Source organism: Balaenoptera acutorostrata, chromosome 15 (genome assembly GCF_949987535.1).
Source record: "Balaenoptera acutorostrata chromosome 15, mBalAcu1.1, whole genome shotgun sequence".
NCBI lineage: Eukaryota > Metazoa > Chordata > Mammalia > Artiodactyla > Balaenopteridae > Balaenoptera > Balaenoptera acutorostrata.
Window position 1 is genome coordinate 84,480,260 of NC_080078.1, and position 18,893 is coordinate 84,499,152.

The 18,893-nt window shown below is 55.2% G+C and overlaps 1 protein-coding gene across 3 annotated transcripts in view; it reads left to right on the top strand.

The window, feature by feature from the left end:
- Positions 1-12,988: 12,988 nt before the first annotated feature.
- The window catches only part of RBM38 (RNA binding motif protein 38), a 91,136-nt gene continuing 85,231 nt past the window's right edge, over positions 12,989-18,893 (top strand). For all 3 annotated transcript variants that reach the window (XM_057529806.1, XM_057529807.1, XM_057529805.1), the window contains exons 1-3: positions 12,989-13,429; positions 14,165-14,288; positions 14,752-14,806. In XM_057529806.1, coding sequence (XP_057385789.1) covers positions 13,193-13,429; positions 14,165-14,288; positions 14,752-14,806 — 416 coding nt within the window. In that variant the 5' untranslated portion in view covers positions 12,989-13,192. The remainder of the gene's footprint in view (positions 13,430-14,164; positions 14,289-14,751; positions 14,807-18,893) is intronic.

The window sequence follows — 18,893 nt, forward strand, 5'->3', positions numbered from 1 at the left end:
GGCTATTTCAGAAGCCGATGTCCGTTGGAGGTGAGAATAGATGGATCACTTTTAGTTTAGCCGCAGTTTTGTTACTCTTTTTTTTACAAGCTAGTGACTGGCTGTGGTTGAAAATGACCACAAAATAGTGAGTCTTAAGTCATGAGCCTTTTAGAGTGTTCTTTTCCAAGACTGGCCCTTGTCACATCACCGAGGGGATAGTTTTTCTAATTGGCAAATTTAAAACATTTGCTTAAGTCCAGGGTTGGACTTGGGGCTGCCAGAAACCAGGAGTAAAGTAAGCTCCTTGCTGGGAGACGGGCTCAGTTCTCTGTCGGCCTAGAACCCAGAACATAAAAGTCTGCTGTATTTTTTCTAATGATGAACCTGTAAATAATTTGTTGAAGTCATTAAACTTCTTAAGATACTTGTTCTCATGTTTCCTAAAAGGTATGTGAAGTCTGAGGAACTCTGCATCTTCAACCTCCTCATCCCTGCAGGCACCAGTACTGTATGTTGCATACAGTAGGTGCTCAATAGGTAGTCATAAATTTGATGGTATCTTCTAGTTTGGAAAGATACAAGTGTAATCTTGACTGTGCTTTAATAAGCGTCAAGTCATTCTGCCATTAAAAATTTACACCCAGTTAAAAATAGAGTTCCTGCTTTTGCTGCAGATGGAATATGTAAACCTCATGGAGAAGACAAGTTTTGTTTTCGCTTATTTTTTTTTCCCAACAGTTTTAATGAAAACTTTCAAACATACAGAGGAGTTGGAGATTTATAGTGACCATATATCTACCACCTAGATTCTACAGTTAACATTTTGCTTCCATTCAGTTTTCCACTTGATTTTATTAGGCTTCTTCTCATCCCTATTTATAACATAACTTTCTTGGTTAATTGTGGACATGATCATATTAAGAGGCTGCTCAGGACCTCCCTGGTGGTCCAGTGGTTAAGACTCCGTGCTTCCATTGCAGGGGGCGTGGGTTCGATCCCTGGTTGGGGAACTGAGATCCTGCATGCCTCATGGTGCAGCCAAAAAAAAAATGCTGTTGAAACAAGGTGTCCTTACGGGTTTTCCCAAACCTGAGTACAGGGAGGAGCACCTCTCTGATCCTGTTAGGTTTGGTCTGACCCGGGTTCAGTGGGGCAGGTCCTGGAAATGGCAGGGAACTGTGGTTCTCCGTGTGTGAGCGCAGGTCTGCAGGCCCGCGCCTGAGCCTGCCTGCGAGAATCCCGCTCAGGCACGGGGGCCTTCCGAACCCTCCCTGCCCAAGGCTGCTTTACGGGCGGCTTCATCTGTCACCAGCCCTGGACGGGAGGATGCAGGGGTGGGGTTGGGTGGGACAATGTGTGTGCCCGACTCCCTGCAGTGAGGGATTGCTGTCCTTCCAGAGAAACGGCGGTTCCAGCAGGTGAGGAGCTCCTCAGGGGCGGGGCCCTGCGCTGGATGGCGGGTGTCAGTGCAGCTTCCCAGGCAGGCTGAGCCACCGCTTCCACTGGTATTTACTGATTTGTCTTTAAATCGATCCACTTCTTGAAAACATAGTTACCTTTCAAAAATAAATTTGTTGCCATAAATTTAGAGAAAAAATTTCAGGATATGGAAAACTAATAGCTCTTGCCCAAGGTATTGTAGAAAGTAACCATAAAAAATAATACAGTGAAAATAAAGCAATGAAAATGAGACAGGAAATAATACAGTGGAAGTTAAAACGTACACCTGAGAGTCGTCTTCAAGGTGCAAACATACCTCGCTGGAAAATTCTGCAAAGGTGACATTATTCCATGTGTTCTAGGCTACTTGGTAGAGTGGAGGGATACTTTTTTTTATTCAAAATTTGAGTTTCCTTTTAAGGAAGGGCTCTGTAAGAAATGAACCTTGAATGCATATAGGAACATCTAAGCCAGCATTTTCCACATTAAATCATGACCCATTCATAGGTGGTATAATGACTGTAGTTGCAGCATTTTTTTAAACGGAGCCACGAAAGATGACAGAACCCATTCCAGTACATTGCATACAGTAACGGTAAGTATTGTTGTGCTACCATTACGTGTGTATATATGAATCGATGCGTGTATGTATGATATATTTTAATAATATCGGAGATGGGCATTTTTCTCTGTCCCTGTTGCTTTTTATATGGTTTAGAGTGAGTTCTTGTGGTTCAATAATAACCTCAAGTAGTACTGTATGAGTACCAGTCATAAGTTATGTCCTTGCATTCTCCCCAAAATGGGAGGGGGAAATGTATCAATTCTAATGTGACATTTGAAATGCCTGTACAACGTTATAGTTAAGAACATGCACTCAGAGTTGGATTGCCTGTCTTCACATCCCAGCTCTGTCCCTTACCAACTCTGCGACCTTGAGCATGTGACTTAAACTTCTCTGAGCCTCAGTGACCTCATCTGTAAAATAGGAGACATTAAAAGTAGCTACCGCAAAAGGTGGGTGTGAGTATTTAAAGAGCTAATGCATGCCAAGGGCTTCTGTGGCTGGCATGTAATAAATGCTCCAATGTCAGCTGCTGCTATTGTAACTTCAGGGGGGATGGCGTCGGTGGGAAGTTTCCTATCCCACGGAGACTGCCGGAACAAAAACGACAAGAGGATTGTCGCAGGGGGAGGCTGTGTTTCAGTGTGGCCAGCAGATGGCGCCAATGACGCCAATGGCAGTATTGGGGACAAGGTTCTGTATTCAGTTTCACCGACTTCAGCTGATTAAAAGAAATGGCATGTTTACTCTCCGTTTGCTGCTGTTAGTAAGCTTGTCAAATAGTTGGAAAGTGGAGTCAAAGATTATTTATCCTGCTAGAAGACTATTCTTTAAACTAATACACGTTTATCTTTAGAAGATTGATGGCCTCCTTAGGAAATGCTGAAGGGGACAGTTTTTCAGTGGTCAGATTCCTGACTTTTCTACTTAAAATTTAATGTCCCCATTGGTTTCCTCCTGGGACATTGCAGCCATGTTGTGTGGGGTGCAGGGGGCTCTGAGCACCTGCTCACCCTTCAGCATCCCTGCCCTGGTTTGGGAAGGAAAGATTCGGAAAATCTCCATCCCAGATGGGTACTGGAGGCAAACAGGCCATTTTACAATGAGTTTTAGTAACTCTGGATGCTCTAGGCCTCTGCGTGACTAGTCAGAATTGAGATGTAAATGTAAAATTTGGTACAGAAGATTTCAAAAACAAAAAAGAATGTAAATCTCATTAACTTCTTATATCAATTATACGTTGAAATAATATTCTGGATGATAAAATTAATTCCACCTGATCATACTTTTGTACCTGTGGCTCCTAGAAATGTAAATCTACTGCTCGCAGTGTATTTCCCTGGGACACTGGGGCCCCAGGCCCTCTGACTTTTTGTAGGTTTCCCCACTCATCACATCATATGTTAAAATACACCCACATCCCTCCTTAAATACACATTCTTGCTGCAAATTTTCTGAAAATTTTTGTTTCATATGTTACTTCTGAAATTATTTGGCAGTCTTTAATTCACACTTGGCAATGATTTCTTAATGATCACCTTGAATACCAGGAAATTTCTCATACATGTTTTCTGACAAATGTTTGGAACACTAAACTGTTTGATAGTATTACATTTGTAGACACAATGAAATGTTAATTTTGGGTTGTTTTTATATTTTGAAGCCAATTTCCTCTCTCTCTCTCCCCCCCCGCCCCCTCCCTCTCTCTCCCCCCTCTTCTCCTCTCTCCTCCCACCCCCAGACACTTTTGTAGGCCCTTGAACAAGCTGTATAGCCCCAGTCATTGGGTCCCCATTGCCTGGTGGGAAATCTCTCGGGGCTGCAGTGTTTAGGAAAGGCAGTTTCAACACAAGCGTCCTATTTCCTTGAGAGGTGCTGGGTTGATACCCAGAGACTGCCACTGTTTCATAGCTCTGCAGGATGTCCTGCTAAGTGAGGTTACCCAGATTTCACAGATCTTGTTCAGCAGAAGGTGGGAGAAGGTGGCAAAACCATGCGGCTGCAGTTTTGAGAGTTTTAAATCACAACAGGTGTTATGTCACCAAAAGGCAAATGGAAGCAGAGTAAGTAATTTTGTAGCCTTTTGTATGTAAGTCTATTGTGAATTTTGCATTGATGTATGTTGAGAAATATTCTTTAAGGTGAGGGCCATTTCCGAAGCAAATAAGAAAAACCTGTTACGCACTTGCTGAAATAGTAAGTCAGCCCCTAGAAAGCAACTGGTGTGCGTTCGTTTGGTGTTTTCCCCCCAGGTGTGGGGCAGAGGTGGTGATGGGGGGAGGAGCTGGACGCAGTACTAAGAAGAAACTGTCAATCCCCAGCATCCCATGGATCCAGATCAGCACCGCCCTTTGGGTCATCACGACCACTGGCAGTGCTGGGCCACCCCCGCACCTCCAGTTTCTCTTCCCCGTCACTGGTCAGCAGTGAAGGTCTCTCCCTCTGCTCTTGAGTCTTGAATTTAGATGTGGCCGGGAGCCCCTCGGTACAGTGTCAGCACTGCTCCAGGTGAGTTTGTGGGCGTTGGTCACTCACCAGATTTCACAAGGCTGCCTGGGACTGGGAGGGGCTGGCCAATGCTCCCTGTGGCCCGGGCTTCCGGCCAGGACTCACTGCTTGCAGTGGAGTCGAACCCCGGCTCCTCCTGACCCTGGGCGCCTCCTCGGCCACCGTATCTGCCATCATTTCAACTCCCTCACAGATCTTTCTGACTCCTGGGTTGGCCCTTAAAACAGAAGCGCAGTGGAGGCCGAGAGTGGAAAGTACCCGCTGTTCTCAGATCAGTGCGTGTCTCCTGGTGCCAGGGCCCAGGGACGCCCCCGAGGCTCTTCAGCTCTCGGACTTCACGTGACATGAACCTGTTCCTTGGCCGCATCGGTGGGACTCCGCAGTGAGGGCCCTTGACCAGTGCGGAAGGCCCCGAGCGTGATTCTGGTTAACAACTCAGTCGCCTGCAGATGCAAAGAAGGTATTTGTCATGGGCTGAGTTGTGCCCCGCCATTGTATCTTGAAGTCCTAACTCCCCAGTACCTCAGAATGTGACTGGATTTGGAGAAAGGGTCTTTAAAGAGGTGATTAAAGAGGTCACTAGAATGGGCCCGAATCCAGTATGACTGGTGTCCTTAAAAGAAGAGTTTAGGACGCAGACACCACAGAGGAAAGACCATGTGATGACATAGGGAGAAGATGGCCATCTGCAAGCCGTTTTGCAGAGAGAGAGGCCTCGCAAAAACCAACCCTGCCCACACCTTGATCTTGGACTTCTGGCCTCTGGAACTGTGAGGAAATAAATTTTGGTGGTGCTTTGTCACAGCACCCTGAGCTACGTGTTCCCAGGTAGCCATGTGAATTTCAGCTGTGTGACAAGGTGTCCTCCTTGGAATAGAGCCCATGTTCATGTTGCACCTACAGGAACCTTCACACACACTCCTGGGCTCCCAGAGCAGGTGGTTTGAGTCACCTGCCAGGCTGCATCTGCCGGGGCAGGGTCTCCCACCAGCGCTCACTGGGAAGACCCCTGCCAGCAGGGGGCGCCCTCCCTCCCACTGCAGGGACAGGCTGGCCCTCATCCCAGCGTTGGTTCTCGAGGACCACTCTCAGCTGGGGATTAGCCGCACACCATCCTGGGGAAGGGGGCTTCTGCTGGCAGGACAGGCTTCCCAGCACACCTGCTGGCCTGGAGAGCACCCAAAACCAAGACACACGTAGCCTTCCCGGGGGGATGGGACTGACTGTGTTTAGTCCACATTTTCACACCAGCAGCGGCCGCTATTCTAAGGCTGCCGGAGGTGGTGTCCCAAGGTGTGCACTGACACGCCATCATCAGTCCCCAAGGCGTCCCCCGCTTATCATGCCACCTCACATGGTAAGAGGGACTTTGCAGATGTGACCTAGGCCCTGGGCCATGAGATGGGGAGATTATGCTGGATTATCCAGTGGCCCAGTGGAGTTGAAAGGGTCTTTAAAGTGGAAGAGGGGGGTAGAAGGGAGAGAGCGTCAGAGAGATGCTGTGGGAGAGACACGACTCTGAATGTGGAGGAGGAGGCCACGAGCTAGGGGTGCAGGCGGCTTCTAGAAGCCGGAAAAGGCAAGCAAACGGATTCCCTCCTGGAGCCATCAGAAGGACCACCCCTGCCTACACCTTGACTTAAGCCCCGTGAGACCCGTTCTGGGTTCTGACCTCCAGAACGGTAAGAGAATAGATGTCTGCTGCTTTAAGCCATAAGGTGTGGGCACTCTGTGACAGCAACAACGGGAGCTAATGCAAAGGGGTCCTTACCTGGGACCCATAGATCCCACATGTAGAGTTCGGGGTCCATGAAATGGAAGGGGGAAGTGTTCATCTTCAGCAACCAGAGTCAGACTGAGGCACAAAGGAGCCACGAACTTGGACGGGGCCCCACCGTCAGCAGCAGCTGTGACCCAACCACGGAGGCTGTACCGCACCGTTTCTCTGATATCCTGACACAGCCATCTTGCTCATCAGGCCTTCAAAACTACAGACTCACTAGCGCCCCTGCTGGATTTATTGCTTAATGCATTAGTAAAGGAGCATATGCTTGCTTTTAACTATTTTAAAAGCTGTGTTTTAGTATGATTGTTTTCCTAGGCATTTTATTAAGTGTCTAAGACCATCCGTCTGAGGAGGGTCCTTCAGTCTCAGCAGACTGCCCAGGACTCCGTGGCCTACACAGAGCTGTGGGCCCCTGGGAAGGGACATGACTCGAGGAGCCTGGGCCCTTTGGCTCTGGTATGGAGAGCAGGGAAGGCATCTTGAACAAAGGGATCTGGGACTCTGCCCCAGGGCACTGGGGAGCCATCAAAGCAGCACACGTGGGAGGGCTGCCAGGTTCCCTGGAAACTGATGCGTGCCTGGTGAAAAAACCAAAACTGCAGGAGTTCACATTTACCAAGCTCCCATTCAGTATGAGGATGAGCTCAGCACTCTGTGTATGATCTCACTTCAGCCTCACCAAAGCCCTAGGAGGAAGTCATTGTCATTATGCCCATTTTACAGCTGAGAAAACTGAGGCCCAGAGAGGCGTTGGCTAGCAAGCACGTGATGCGTGCAGGACACAAGTGTGGCCTGCCATCTGCCCGAAAAGAAGGGGGAGGGACTTCACTACCTGACGGGGATGATCAGAGAGGAGCCCAGAGGTCAGGTTACTCTCGGAAGCTGAAACAGCAGAGCCCAACCCATGCCCGGCTGGTGCGCAAAAGTCTCTTACGCTTCCTTTTTTGGTTCGCTGTGTCAGTGTTTTATTTCAAGGCTCTTCGGGCCTCCGCCGTTTTGGGTGGAGGTGGGTGCAGGTGGCCTGCACGGCCCCAGCTGCAGCCCAGGTCTGGGATGCAGAGGGGGCTGCCCAGGCTTGACTCCACAGGAACACTGCGTAGCCTGCATCTCTGTTAAGATAAACAGGCTTTGGGGATCCCTCCACATTCCCAGTCTCAGTCTACTGGAATGCGTTCATTCACGCATTTGTTCCTTCACTCAGCACATCTTTACTGAGTGCTTTCCATTTGCGAGGCCCTGGGTACACGGCAGTGAACAAAGCAGCCAGCAGCCCGTCCTCCTGGAGCTGGCCTCTCGTGGGGAGGCGGTCCACACAGAAACAAACAGATGTATAAAGCAGGGTCGGGCAGGGACACGAGCTTTTGAGGGATGCTGGAGGAGAGGCCTGGATGGAGTCCGAGTCCCAGGCCCTGGGAGCATCCAGATCAGCGACAGCAGATCCAAACACCAGGCCGGCTGTCTTCCAGGACAGGCTGGGAACAGAGGATCTGTGTCGTTCCTGGGGCTGCAGCCAGATGCTGCCTCTGAGATGCAGGTGGGGATGGACGGTGGGGTCTCAGCCTGGCTACTCGCTGAGTGAAAGGGCCCAGACTCAGGAGACGGCCAGGAGGGGGGGCAGGGAAGGTGGACGCGGGTTCCATTCCCAGCGGGGGTTGGGAGGGAAGGATGGGACCGGACATAAACTGGGGATGCTTCAAGTGAAAGGATCCTTAGTTGGACCCCCACTTTTCCCAGCTGAGCAGCTGAAGCCCAGAGAGGTACAGGGGGTGCTTCCCGGTCCTGGAATGACCCTAGGGAGTCCCAGGACCCTCACGTGGCTCTGAAGGCCGTTCCAAACCATGAGTCTGACAGCCGTGATTCCACCCGCTCAGGGCTCTGGCTTCCTCTCCCCTCCGGCCGTGCTAGTCTTCTGGGGCTGCTGCAGCATCTGACCATGAACTGGAAGACTTCAGACAGCAGAAATTTACTCGCTCACAGCTCTGGAGGCCAGAAGGCCAAAGTCAAGGTGTCGGCAGGGCCGTGCTCCCTGTGAAGGCACTAAGAGGAAAGACTGTCCCCTGTATGCCTTTTGGTGCTGGCTTCCGGGGTTGCCAGCAATCACGGTGGTCCTCGGCTTGAAGGTGCATCCCTCCAACCTCTGTCTCTGTTTTCACATGGCCTCCTCCCTGTGTGTACAAAAATCCTATTTCCAAATAAGGTCACATTCACGGGTACCAGAGACTTGAATATATTCTTGGGGGACACAATCCAACCCATAGCAAATGCCCACATCCAGGCACAGTCTCAGAGCAGGGTCCTGAGTCCAGGCTCCCCTCGTGGAGACAGTGACAAAGCCTGTAAGGTGGGACTTCATACTCAGCCATCTCCTGAGTGAGCTGTGTCAGGAGAGGGTAGGCAGTGGGCAGGGGGACGGGGCTTTATCCACCTGCCACATTCAGAGCTGTGAGCCTGGGAAAGTGTCCTCAGGGGAGGAGAGGCAGCATGTGTGCTGGGCAGCAGCGGACAGACCTTCACCCCGAGCAGCCTGGCCTAAATCGTCACTCCTGTGTCTTTCCATTTGGCTTCCCAACCCACCTTCCCTTCTGTTGGTGATGCAGAGACCTAAGGGGACAGAGGATGAATGAGTCAATGATTCAAACCTGGCTGTCCTCTTCTTGAGACACCGATGCTCCCCCTGTCCCCTTCCTGGCTGGGCCCGAGTGCAAGGTGCATGCAGTGAGCCCACCCACCCGGGGGCTGACCAATGTCCCGCCTGTGTCCTGCTCTGTCCCCTTGTAATGAAGGGCTTGGAACTTTAGAGAGAGGAGCATCGGCCCAAAGGCCCAAAGCATTGGGACCAAGATCAACCTCTGGGCTGACCTCCCAACCCACCATGTGACGGACACCAAAGGAAGCAGGGACAAATGACCCCTGTCCAGCCATGCTGGCCCCTTCAGTAGAAATTATCAAACTGCATATGCTTCATTTGGGAACGCTTTCGGTTGTCATCATGGAAAACCCAACTACAGTGGCTTAAACATGTTGGGATCTATTCTTCTTACCCAACAAGGAGCCTGGTTGTTGGCCTTGGTTTAGCCCAAGTTTTCTCAGTTTCAGCACTGCTGACATTTTGGGCTGGATAATTCTTTGTTGTGGGTGCTGTCCTGTGCAGTATAGAATATTTAGCAGCTTCCCTGGCCCCCACATTCTAGATGCCAGTAGCGTTCCTCCCTCAAGTTGTGACCACCAAAAATGTCTCCAGACATTTGCCAAATGTCCCCTGGGTTTAGTGGTATCAGGACTGGTGTCTGTGAGTCTCTTGCACTTTGCCTCATGGTCGTAAGTCAGCTGCCACAGCTCCGAACATCCCAACCATGTTCAGAGCAGAAATAACAATAAGGGGCTGGTACCAGCTACCATTGTTTCTTTGAGCAGAAGGCTGGAAGCCAAACAGATTTCTACTTGGTTCTCACTTCACTCGACCTCTCTGAGGTCTCACCTGCCCAGCGCTCAAAGCAGGGAGACAAGGCCTTCTCTAAAGGCTGTGGGAGGACAAAATGGGATCATGGATTGGCCATTTACTGCTCTGGGTGGCCTTGGGGAAGTCACTCTGAGCTTCAGTTCCCTCCCTCTTAAAACTGGGCTAATAGTACCTACCTGAGAAAAAAAGGTGTTTTGAGGTTAAATCACCTAATATATATAAGTCACCCAGTTCAGGGCTGGGCTCAAAACAGGCACTAAAACAACTGACCTTTATTATTCTTAGTGGTGTGGGAGGATTAGCCACTAAAAGTGCCCGGCACTCAAAGGTTATTCCGTTAGTGATGGTGGCTGGATCTTCTGCCTCTAAGCTTTTGCATTCTGTTCCCTGTGCTGTTCCCTGTGTGCCAATGGCTCTGGCTCTCACCACTGGCTCTCACCAATTCCCAGAGGCCTTACCTGACTCTAAAGAATACCTGTCACTTTTCTTTGCTCCCATCTCAGGACCCGCCTGGAAAAATTTAAATGTAAATTTAATATTCATTCATTCATTTTCTCTCTATTCCTCCTAGAATGTAAGCTCGTGTGTGTGTGTGTGTGTGTGTGTGTGTGTGTGTGTGTACTGGGGGTGGGGTACGTCATTAGTTTCCTACTTGCAGTCTTCCCGGGGTCTAGAACCCTGGCCTGGCACCTAATGGATCATTAATAAGGATGTGTTGGGTGAATAGCTGATTCTCAGGCAGAAGTTGGTGACACGTGGGCACGTGGGGCCACCCGACGGGCGGAGAGATCGGTGACGCAGAAACTTAAGGGCCGGAGAATGAACACGTGAAAGAACCATAGCGGGCGCATCCGCCTTTTAAGACACTGACGCCCCCTGCCCTCTTCCGGGCCGGGCGGGAGCGCGAGGTGCACGCAACGAGCCTGCCCATCCCGGGGCGGAGAACGCCCTGCCCAGCTCCTGCGCGTTTCCCTTTTCTGACCGCGTGTCCCCGTCCCGGGGGCCCGCCCGGGGCCCGCCCCCCGGGTCGAGACCCTTCGGACCCCGCAGCGCCAGCACGTGCTCCGCAGACGCCCGCAGGCCGGCGCGCAGCCGCACTCCCCGCGGCGCCCCTCCCCGCGCGGCCGCTCCGCCGGGAGGGGCGCGGGAGGGGCGCGGGGTGGGCGGGGCGGGGCAGGTCCGGGCGGCTCTGGGACTTGTAGGCCTGGCGTCTCGCCGCCCGCGCCCCGCCTGCCCCCGCCCCTAGAGGCCCTGTCTGTCACGGAAGGGGAAACTGAGGCCCGGTGATGGGACCCAGTGTGCCCAAGATCGCGGGGCCGCACGGTGGCCGCCTTCCCTGGCCCAAAAAGTGGAGGTCACACTTTCGCAAAGTTTTCCAAGGGCGCGCTGAGTGTCCCTTGTCTGGTCGAGAGCTCTCCTCGGCTTCTTCCTTCCATCTTGTATTCACTCAACAAACATTTCCCGGGGGCCCTCTGCTTGCCAGGCCGCACAGCTTGAGCAAACCATCAAAGGGCCCACCTCGCAGGGGAGAGAGACCTTAAACCCGTGAATAGGTAACCAGAGCTTGAGGAGGTGAAAAGTACACTGAAGGAAGAGAAAAGCAGAATACAGGGGGAGCGATGAGGCCCAGCCCCGAGGCAGGAGTGGGCCTGGGGAGTTGGAGGGAACTGGGAGCGACAAGACCAGGGGGAAATGAGGGGGGACTGAAAAGTGTGTCCCCGGAGGACTCGGGGGTTCCATTCCCAGCATGAGGGAGCTGGGGCGGGGGTTTGGGGGGAAGGAAGGGTCAGACCAATGGTTGCCGGGTGGCGCGCGGGGTCGGGGAGTCTAGGGGCTTGAGGCACAGCTGGTCTGGGCCTGGAATCAAACGCAGCCTGGCAGAGAAGGTGCCTGATAAACGCCTGAAAGACTAGTGAACGCTTCGCCTGCCTCCCTGTACCCCTCAGTCCGCCAGGAGGACTTGAACCCTTGAAGCAGCTCTCAGGGACTGCTCCAAAGAGGTCAGGGAGGAGCCAGGATATAGAGGAGTTTTTGCAACAAAAACCAAAACTTCGGAACATCAAAAGATCACTGTTAATTAAAGAAAAACCACACATCTCAAGTTAATGAATTTAGCGCTTTTCTATGTATGCGAAGATGCAAGAGTCTGGGCTGATTGAAATCATTCCTTTGATGTGCACCTTAACCATCTAGGGCCAGTATCCTGTTTTTTTCCACCCTAAATCCCCTCAGGGTACACAGTTAGGGGTGGCTGCAGTGGCTGATGGCCGCAACAGCCTTTGTTTACTGACATGGCAGGTGACATTTTTCGTCCACATCAGAGTCCTGACTGCACAGGACATCACAATACTGGTGCCTGGACATGTGGAGGGTTTGAGATCCTCGGGGCCTGGCTCTGCACGGCCATGTGACCCACTGGTCGGGGGGTGCTGGTGCCAGGGCCTCGGGTTCAGTGCTCTTGTCAGACATGAAATTCCCAATAACTTTGGACAAGGTGCCCTGACAATTCTGTAGCGGGTCCTGCTGCAGAGACCCAGGGGTGGGCCTGTTTCTAGGGCTGGGGAAGGGAACAGAGGGAACAGGCACCCTCTGCTTGCTCTCCCCCAAGGATGGCCCGTAGAGATGGAGGGATCCTTGGCACAGGGATGGACTTTTGAGGAGGCCAGAACTACTTCCCCTGCCCAGTCACCTTCTCAGAGGGGCCTCCGGGACCACTCTGGCCACTCCTGGATGGCAGCACCCTGATTTATTTCCTAACGGATAGTACATTGTATATTTACCTGTTTGTCTTGTTCATATAAGCTCTGTGGGGTAGAGTGTGTTGCGTGCATTTCTGCATCCCCCACGCCCTGATAAATATTCGTCGAACGAATTACATTTACATATAAAAACAAAGGCTGTTTCACCTTTAATATAAGTTCCTGTACCGTAAGCTGCACTGGGGAAACGATTCAGACTCACTAAACATGGTTTGAATCGTTTGTATCTGATTCGCTAGACGGTGCGCTCCTCGAGAGCAGGGGCCAGGAACCCAGTGAGCACGTATTAGTCCCCCCAAAACACCCGGATGCGCCCCCTACCCATGTGCGCGCCCTGCCCCTGGGCTTCACCGGGGCACGTGGGGCGTGGCGTGGCGTGGCGGGACTACGCTTCCCGGCGGCCCCCGCGCGCCCGGGCGGGGATGAGGGGGCGGGGCCGGACGCCCGGGGCGGGGACTGGGCGGGCAGGGGGCGGGGCCGACTACAAAGCCCGGGTGGGCCACGGGGCGCAGAGTTCCCGCAGCGCCGGCAGGAACGCGACGCAGCGCAGTGCCGCGCGTAGAGCGGGAGCGACCCGCGAGTGGACGGGCCCGGCGGCTGGACCGGCGCCCCTGCTGCCCCGCTCGCTCCCCGCCGCCCCCAATGAGCGCAGCCCCACGCGGCCCGGGTCCGTAGGCGGCGGGCCGCCCCCCATGCTGCTGCAGCCCGCGCCGTGCGCCCCGAGCGCGGGCTTCTCGCGGCCCCCGGCCGCCTTCGGCGCCATGCACGGCTCGCAGAAGGACACCACGTTCACCAAGATCTTCGTGGGCGGCCTGCCCTACCACACCACCGACGCCTCGCTCAGGAAGTACTTCGAGGGCTTCGGGGACATCGAGGAGGCCGTGGTCATCACCGACCGCCAGACGGGCAAGTCCCGCGGCTACGGCTTCGTAAGTGGCCCCGCAGCCGGGCGCTCCCCGCCCCGCACTTATCGCGGCCGGGCCGCTGAGTCAGCCGGCGGGCGCACGCCAGCCCCGGGCGCCTCCCGCCGGCTCGGCACCTGCTGCCCCCTCTCGGGCTCCAGCCGGTCCTGCCCCCGCCCCCAAGGCCCGGTCTCCCTGCCCCCTCCCCACGCCCGGTTTAAAAGGGAGAGCCGCTGGGTTCAATTAGGACTCCGAAGTTTGTGGAGAGGTTCTCGGCACTTCCTGGAGCAACAAGCGAGCGAGGAGCCGGGCTTCGGCCCCGGCGCTCAGGAGCCCTGAAGCAACCCCCATTTTATCTTCCAGCAGCCCTCTCAGACACCCCAAACAACCTAAGTAAAAATCGCCCTGAAGACACCTCTTTTACTCCCTTTCTAACTAGGGTGTCCCCAAACACCTCCCATGAGGAAGTTTGTGGTCCGCACTGGCCGGGACCCCTGCCTCCCTTCGGGGTGGCCTGTCTTCCCTGGGGGTTGTTTCCGTCCTTGAGGGCAGCGTTTCCTAGCACTTGAACTCGGGGGGAGGAGCCGGGGCCCAGGGGCAGCTTTGGGAGGGCCCCAGGCTGGGGTCAGAGGGGACTGGGCTGGGTGCCCTGTAATGGGCACGCGGGGCGGGGAAACGAGTGCCCTGTGCCGGGGCTCTCGAGCTCTCTCTCTGCTCCCCCCGCCGGCAAGGGAAGCCCCTGATGCGTCTGTGCTCCTCCAGGTGACCATGGCTGACCGGGCGGCAGCTGAGAGGGCTTGCAAAGACCCTAACCCCAACATTGACGGCCGCAAGGCCAACGTGAACCTGGCCTATCTGGGTGCCAAGCCGCGGAGCCTCCAGACGGGTGAGAGCCGTGTTTTCCTTCCCTGGCACTTCTGATTGCTATATTCAGCGTTGGTATCTGTCGGGTGGAAAAGGCACCCCCCCCCCACCTCCAGGGGTGGCAGTCGGCTGTCATGTGCTCCCAGAGAGCCGTCACAGAGCAGCCATGTCCCAGCTTGGAAGCTGAACCCCTTCCTCTAGCTGTGTGTGCCAGTGGGACAGGGCACGGAGGGCACGTCACACAGTTGTCAGCTGTCCTCACGGGAGGGAGGAAGTTGGTCCCCGGGGCTGGAGGTTGGGAGGACAGACACCCAGAGGCTGCTGCCTCTCGGGTTCCTTGGCCTCCTGCGGCTGGGAGTTTTGGGGTTCATGTGGAGGTGGCCTGGGAGGGGAAAGGAAGCTGATTAACGCTTTGGGTTAGAGGTGGATGGTTGTGAGGTTCTTTCCTGTGTCAGGCCGGGCCCCTAACTGGTCCCTCGTTTTAGGCTTTGCCGTCGGCGCGCAGCAGCTGCACCCCACCTTGATCCAGCGGACTTACGGGTGAGTGGACGGCTGGCTGGGATGGGGGGCGGTAAACAGGCCTTGGAAGCCAGGCCAGGGGGCTGTGAGCTTCCTGGGTCTTGTAGTGCAGGCGCCCATCGGTCTGAGGGAGCCTCTTACCCTGGGACCGCCGACCCCACGGTGGTTGGTTGCGCTGTGTGCAACCACCTTTCTGTGTCTGAGAACCGACCTTTGCTCCAGCCTTTCAGAAGCGTCATTGTGTTTTGGGAGTGGGAGGGAGACAAGCTGGGAGAAGGGGGAGAAGGCAGGTTGCATTTCTCTGCCCCCCGGAAAAGGCCGCACCACAGAGAGATGGGGAGCATACGCTCTGGAGCCTGTGGCCTGGGTTCAGAGCCCGGTTTCCCCTTGCTGGGTGCGTGACCTCCGCTCACGCAGCCACCAGTGCCTCAGTTTCCTCACCTGTGATATGGGATGGTGACAGCACCTCTGAGTTCTGTGGGTGGAGGCCTGGCATGGGCCCCATGCAGGTTAGGTAAGTATGCTGGAAGGGTTTGCCGACTAGGAACCGGGCCAGGCTCTTTGAGGGCGCCCCTCTGACCTGCTCCAGTGCCCGACAGATGGCGGCAGCAGGTCACTGCCAACCAGTCCAATGTTTGCGAAGCTGCAACAGGTGAGCCGGGATCAGGACCAGATGTCCCCGCCCAAGTGGGCCCGGCCTGTGGGCTTTTTGTCTGATGTGCTTTAGAGCAGTGTGTCCCAGCCTCCTCCATCCGAAAAGGGCCTTCGTCGTTGTCTTCTTTTTTTTTTTTTTTTTAAACATCTAATAAGGTCTAGCAGCTGCTTGGGAAAGGGCAGAGATTTTAGGGGGACAAAGGAGCCTGCCATGCCGGCTGACTTCCCAGCCCTGTGATCGATGTCGGCTGTGTGCCCCAGTGCAGGGAGCGTGCTGATGGGGATGGGGGTTCTGGGGGGGGCAGTTATAGAACAGGCAGCCCCTTTTAGAATGTTAGAACCTCTTAAGCTATCGGAGACTGAATCCCAGGCCCTGCGTTTTGTGCTGAAAGTTGCAAGTGTGTGTGTGTGTGTGTGTGTGAGCGTGTGTGTACCTGCCCCAGAGGCTCGGTTTAAGGGGCCACCTGGCTCACTGGGGCAGCGTGAACCGGGCCCTGGAGCAGGCTGGGAGTTGGGCTTGGGTGGTCTGGGCAGGTCCACCATGATTCGGGGCTGCTTACCCTGACGGGCAGCCTCTGTGGCAGCACAGTGACCCCCACGTGAATTGGAGGAAGTGTGTGAGCCCAGGTCCCGGTCTGTCCTCCTGAGAGGAAGCCTGGAGGGCGGCAGGGAGCAGGGGGTTCTGGTTTCCTTCTCGCCCTGGGACCTGCTTCACCTGTGTCTGCAGCCATCTTGGAAGGTGTTTGGGGACACCCCCGTCTTCCTGCCGTCACCCAGGTTCTTCCTGTTTGGGTTCAGGCCATACGAGGAGGGTGTCCTCACTTTCCGCAGCCCTGGCTCTGTTCCCAGGGCAGGGGCTGGGCCCGGGGCTGGCACGGAGATCCGGGCGTGAGCCTTGAGCACACGCGGCTTGAAATGCGACCATAGCTTCCCGCTCGAGCCTGGGCTCCCTTGTGATCTGTCACAACTGCCTCTGGGACTTGGTGACCCTCAGCACTTGGCCTCTGGAGCCTGCAGACCTGGGTTCAAATCCTGACTTTGTCCCTTACCAGTTGGTCCATCTCGGCAAGAGATGTTTTCTTCCTGAGCCTCTACTTTCCTCATCTGGAAAATGGGACTAATAACCACCTGAGGCAGTGCTGGCACGTGGGGCCGGGGGCTCCATGCCTGTCTGCCTTCTCTCCTGCCCTCACGGCAGCCCTCAAAGGTTGGGACCGATATTACTCTTGCTTCTTAGATGGGGAAACTGTGGCAAAGAAAGGTTAAAAAGGTTAACAACCTGTCCAGGGCGGCTGAAGTGACAGGATTTGAACCCACGCGGGCTGGCTCTGGAACGCGTGCTCTCAGCCGCTGCTCTGTGGGGCAGGTGGGTGGGAAGGGTGCTCCGATGGTTTCCCTCGTGGTCCTCAGAGCGCCACCCATGGGAGGGTGGTCAGGCGTCGGTCACAGATTTTACTGCCATGTGCTCCCGACTGCAGGCGACAGTGTTTTGTAAGTGAATCTGCTGGCTGGCCATTTAATACCTGTGACGGTGAAGAGGCCGCTGGCCCTATTTGTTGGTTACCAAGGGGGTGGAGACCCAAACAGGGACAGTCCAGCTCTGCATTTCCAGCGGCTGGTGGACTGCAGCCTCTCAGAGCTGTGCCGCCTCCCACCAGGCCTTGCTGAGACCCCAGGGGGCAGGAGCGGTGCCGGGCCGGGCTTTTGGGGTCAGTTGTCTCCTGCCAGCGCCCGCCCGCCTGGCTGGAGAGTTGGGCCGTCAGCGTCCCTTTTGATTTTGCAAACAACGGGCCGGGGCCTGGCCGGGCCTGACTCAGCGGTCAGTGGTGTCGGCTCTGGGCTGGCAGCAAGGCCCGGGCAGCCCAGAGTTTGCAAACCCGTTAACCCTCTCCTGCCTGGCGGAACTTTCCCTGACTTTCTGGCCCCGATCGTGTGCCTGGGACAGCTCTGAAGATTCCACAGCTCGCTTTTGGGCAAGGCCACTGCGGAATCCTCGTCTGGCTGGGTCGTAAATGTCAGCATGGAAAGATTTGCCAAAGAACTTTTACACTCTCTGCTTTTTGCTTGGATTCCCTGCCCGCAGTTTTTCTTTTCTTCAAGAACGGGACTTTTCAGGACCTAATGCGACCGGGACATTTCCGTCATGTTAACTACATGGGGCCGAGGGTTAGAGTTAGGGTTAGGGTTTGAAGAAGGCTTCTTTGGCAGGTGGCAGGTGGCTCGATCACAGGGTGGGGACTGTGGCCATAGACCACCCAGCCGACCGGCCTTTTGCTGATGGGGTGGGACAGTCAGCAGACGGCAGGCACAGGTCCAGGCAGAGCGTTGGGTCTGGCTTGGAAGGGGCCTCTCAGTGTCAGGGCTGTCTGTCCAGGCCTGAGCCTGAGGCTTGTAGGAGCTGAGGTTTGTCCCAGGCCTGGCTGCACTGGGAGCCTCTCCTTGGGTTATTTTTGAAGGGCCAACTGCTTCTCTGGGCTCAGCTCCCCAGCCCAGCTTCTCAAGGGTGCCTTGTTGTGGGCTCCACAGCCGTCCACTGCGAGCCGCCCCCCTGGGTGCCGGGTTGGGGCCGGTCCCTAGGTCCCAGATGGCAGGACAGGGTCCTGGGGCTGCTGGGTGTCAGGCAGGCCTTGTGCTGGAGCGAGGCCCCGGGCTCGAGGCTAGGCCCAGCCCCTTCTCTCCGGGCTCATCTCCCCGTCTGCGGGGTGGGGACTGTGTCGGTGCCACTTCCCAGGGCCGACTGGGGATGGGACCCTCTCCCCAGCACGTGCACACGCCATTCGGCCTAGAGTTTCAGGGCCCCTACACCCTCTGTGTGAAGGGCCCCGGTGCCCAGATTGAGACCCGCTGCCCTTGCTGTGACCAGGCCGTGGGTGTGTGCCTGCCCAGGGGGTCTGAGCAGAGTGTTTGGGTCCCCAGGGCTGGAGAGGGGCCAGAGAATGACAGGAAGATGTCACGGAGCACAAGGGGCTGGGCGGAAGGCCGAGAGCTGTTCCCAGAATCCTTCATTCATCCAGTATTTATTGAGCGCCTGCTGGATACTTTGAATAAGAAAGATGTGGTTGGTTCTCCATCTCGCTTTCTGGCAGGGAAGCCAGGCCATTAGACATCCTTGTGGGCACGTGAGGGCCGAGGTGGTGACGGGGACAGCTGAACAGGGCAGCTGGCTGGCGGAGGGCCTCGTGGGCTGGGACAGGCCTGTGTTGAGATTGTAACGGTGGGTGGGTGATTGTGCGTGCGATACAGAATCATGGACTTAACACCCGAGGACCCCCCTGAACTGGTGAAATCCGAGCAAGGCCCGGAGCCAAGCTCAGAGCGGTGCACCGGCGTGCGGCTCCTGGGTTTGGTAGCGTGTTGGGTTATGAGACGTCACCACTGGGGACACCACGGGAGGGCCCGTGGGGCCTCTCTCTACTGTGTTTGCACTTTCCGGAGAGTCTCTCGTGATTTCATG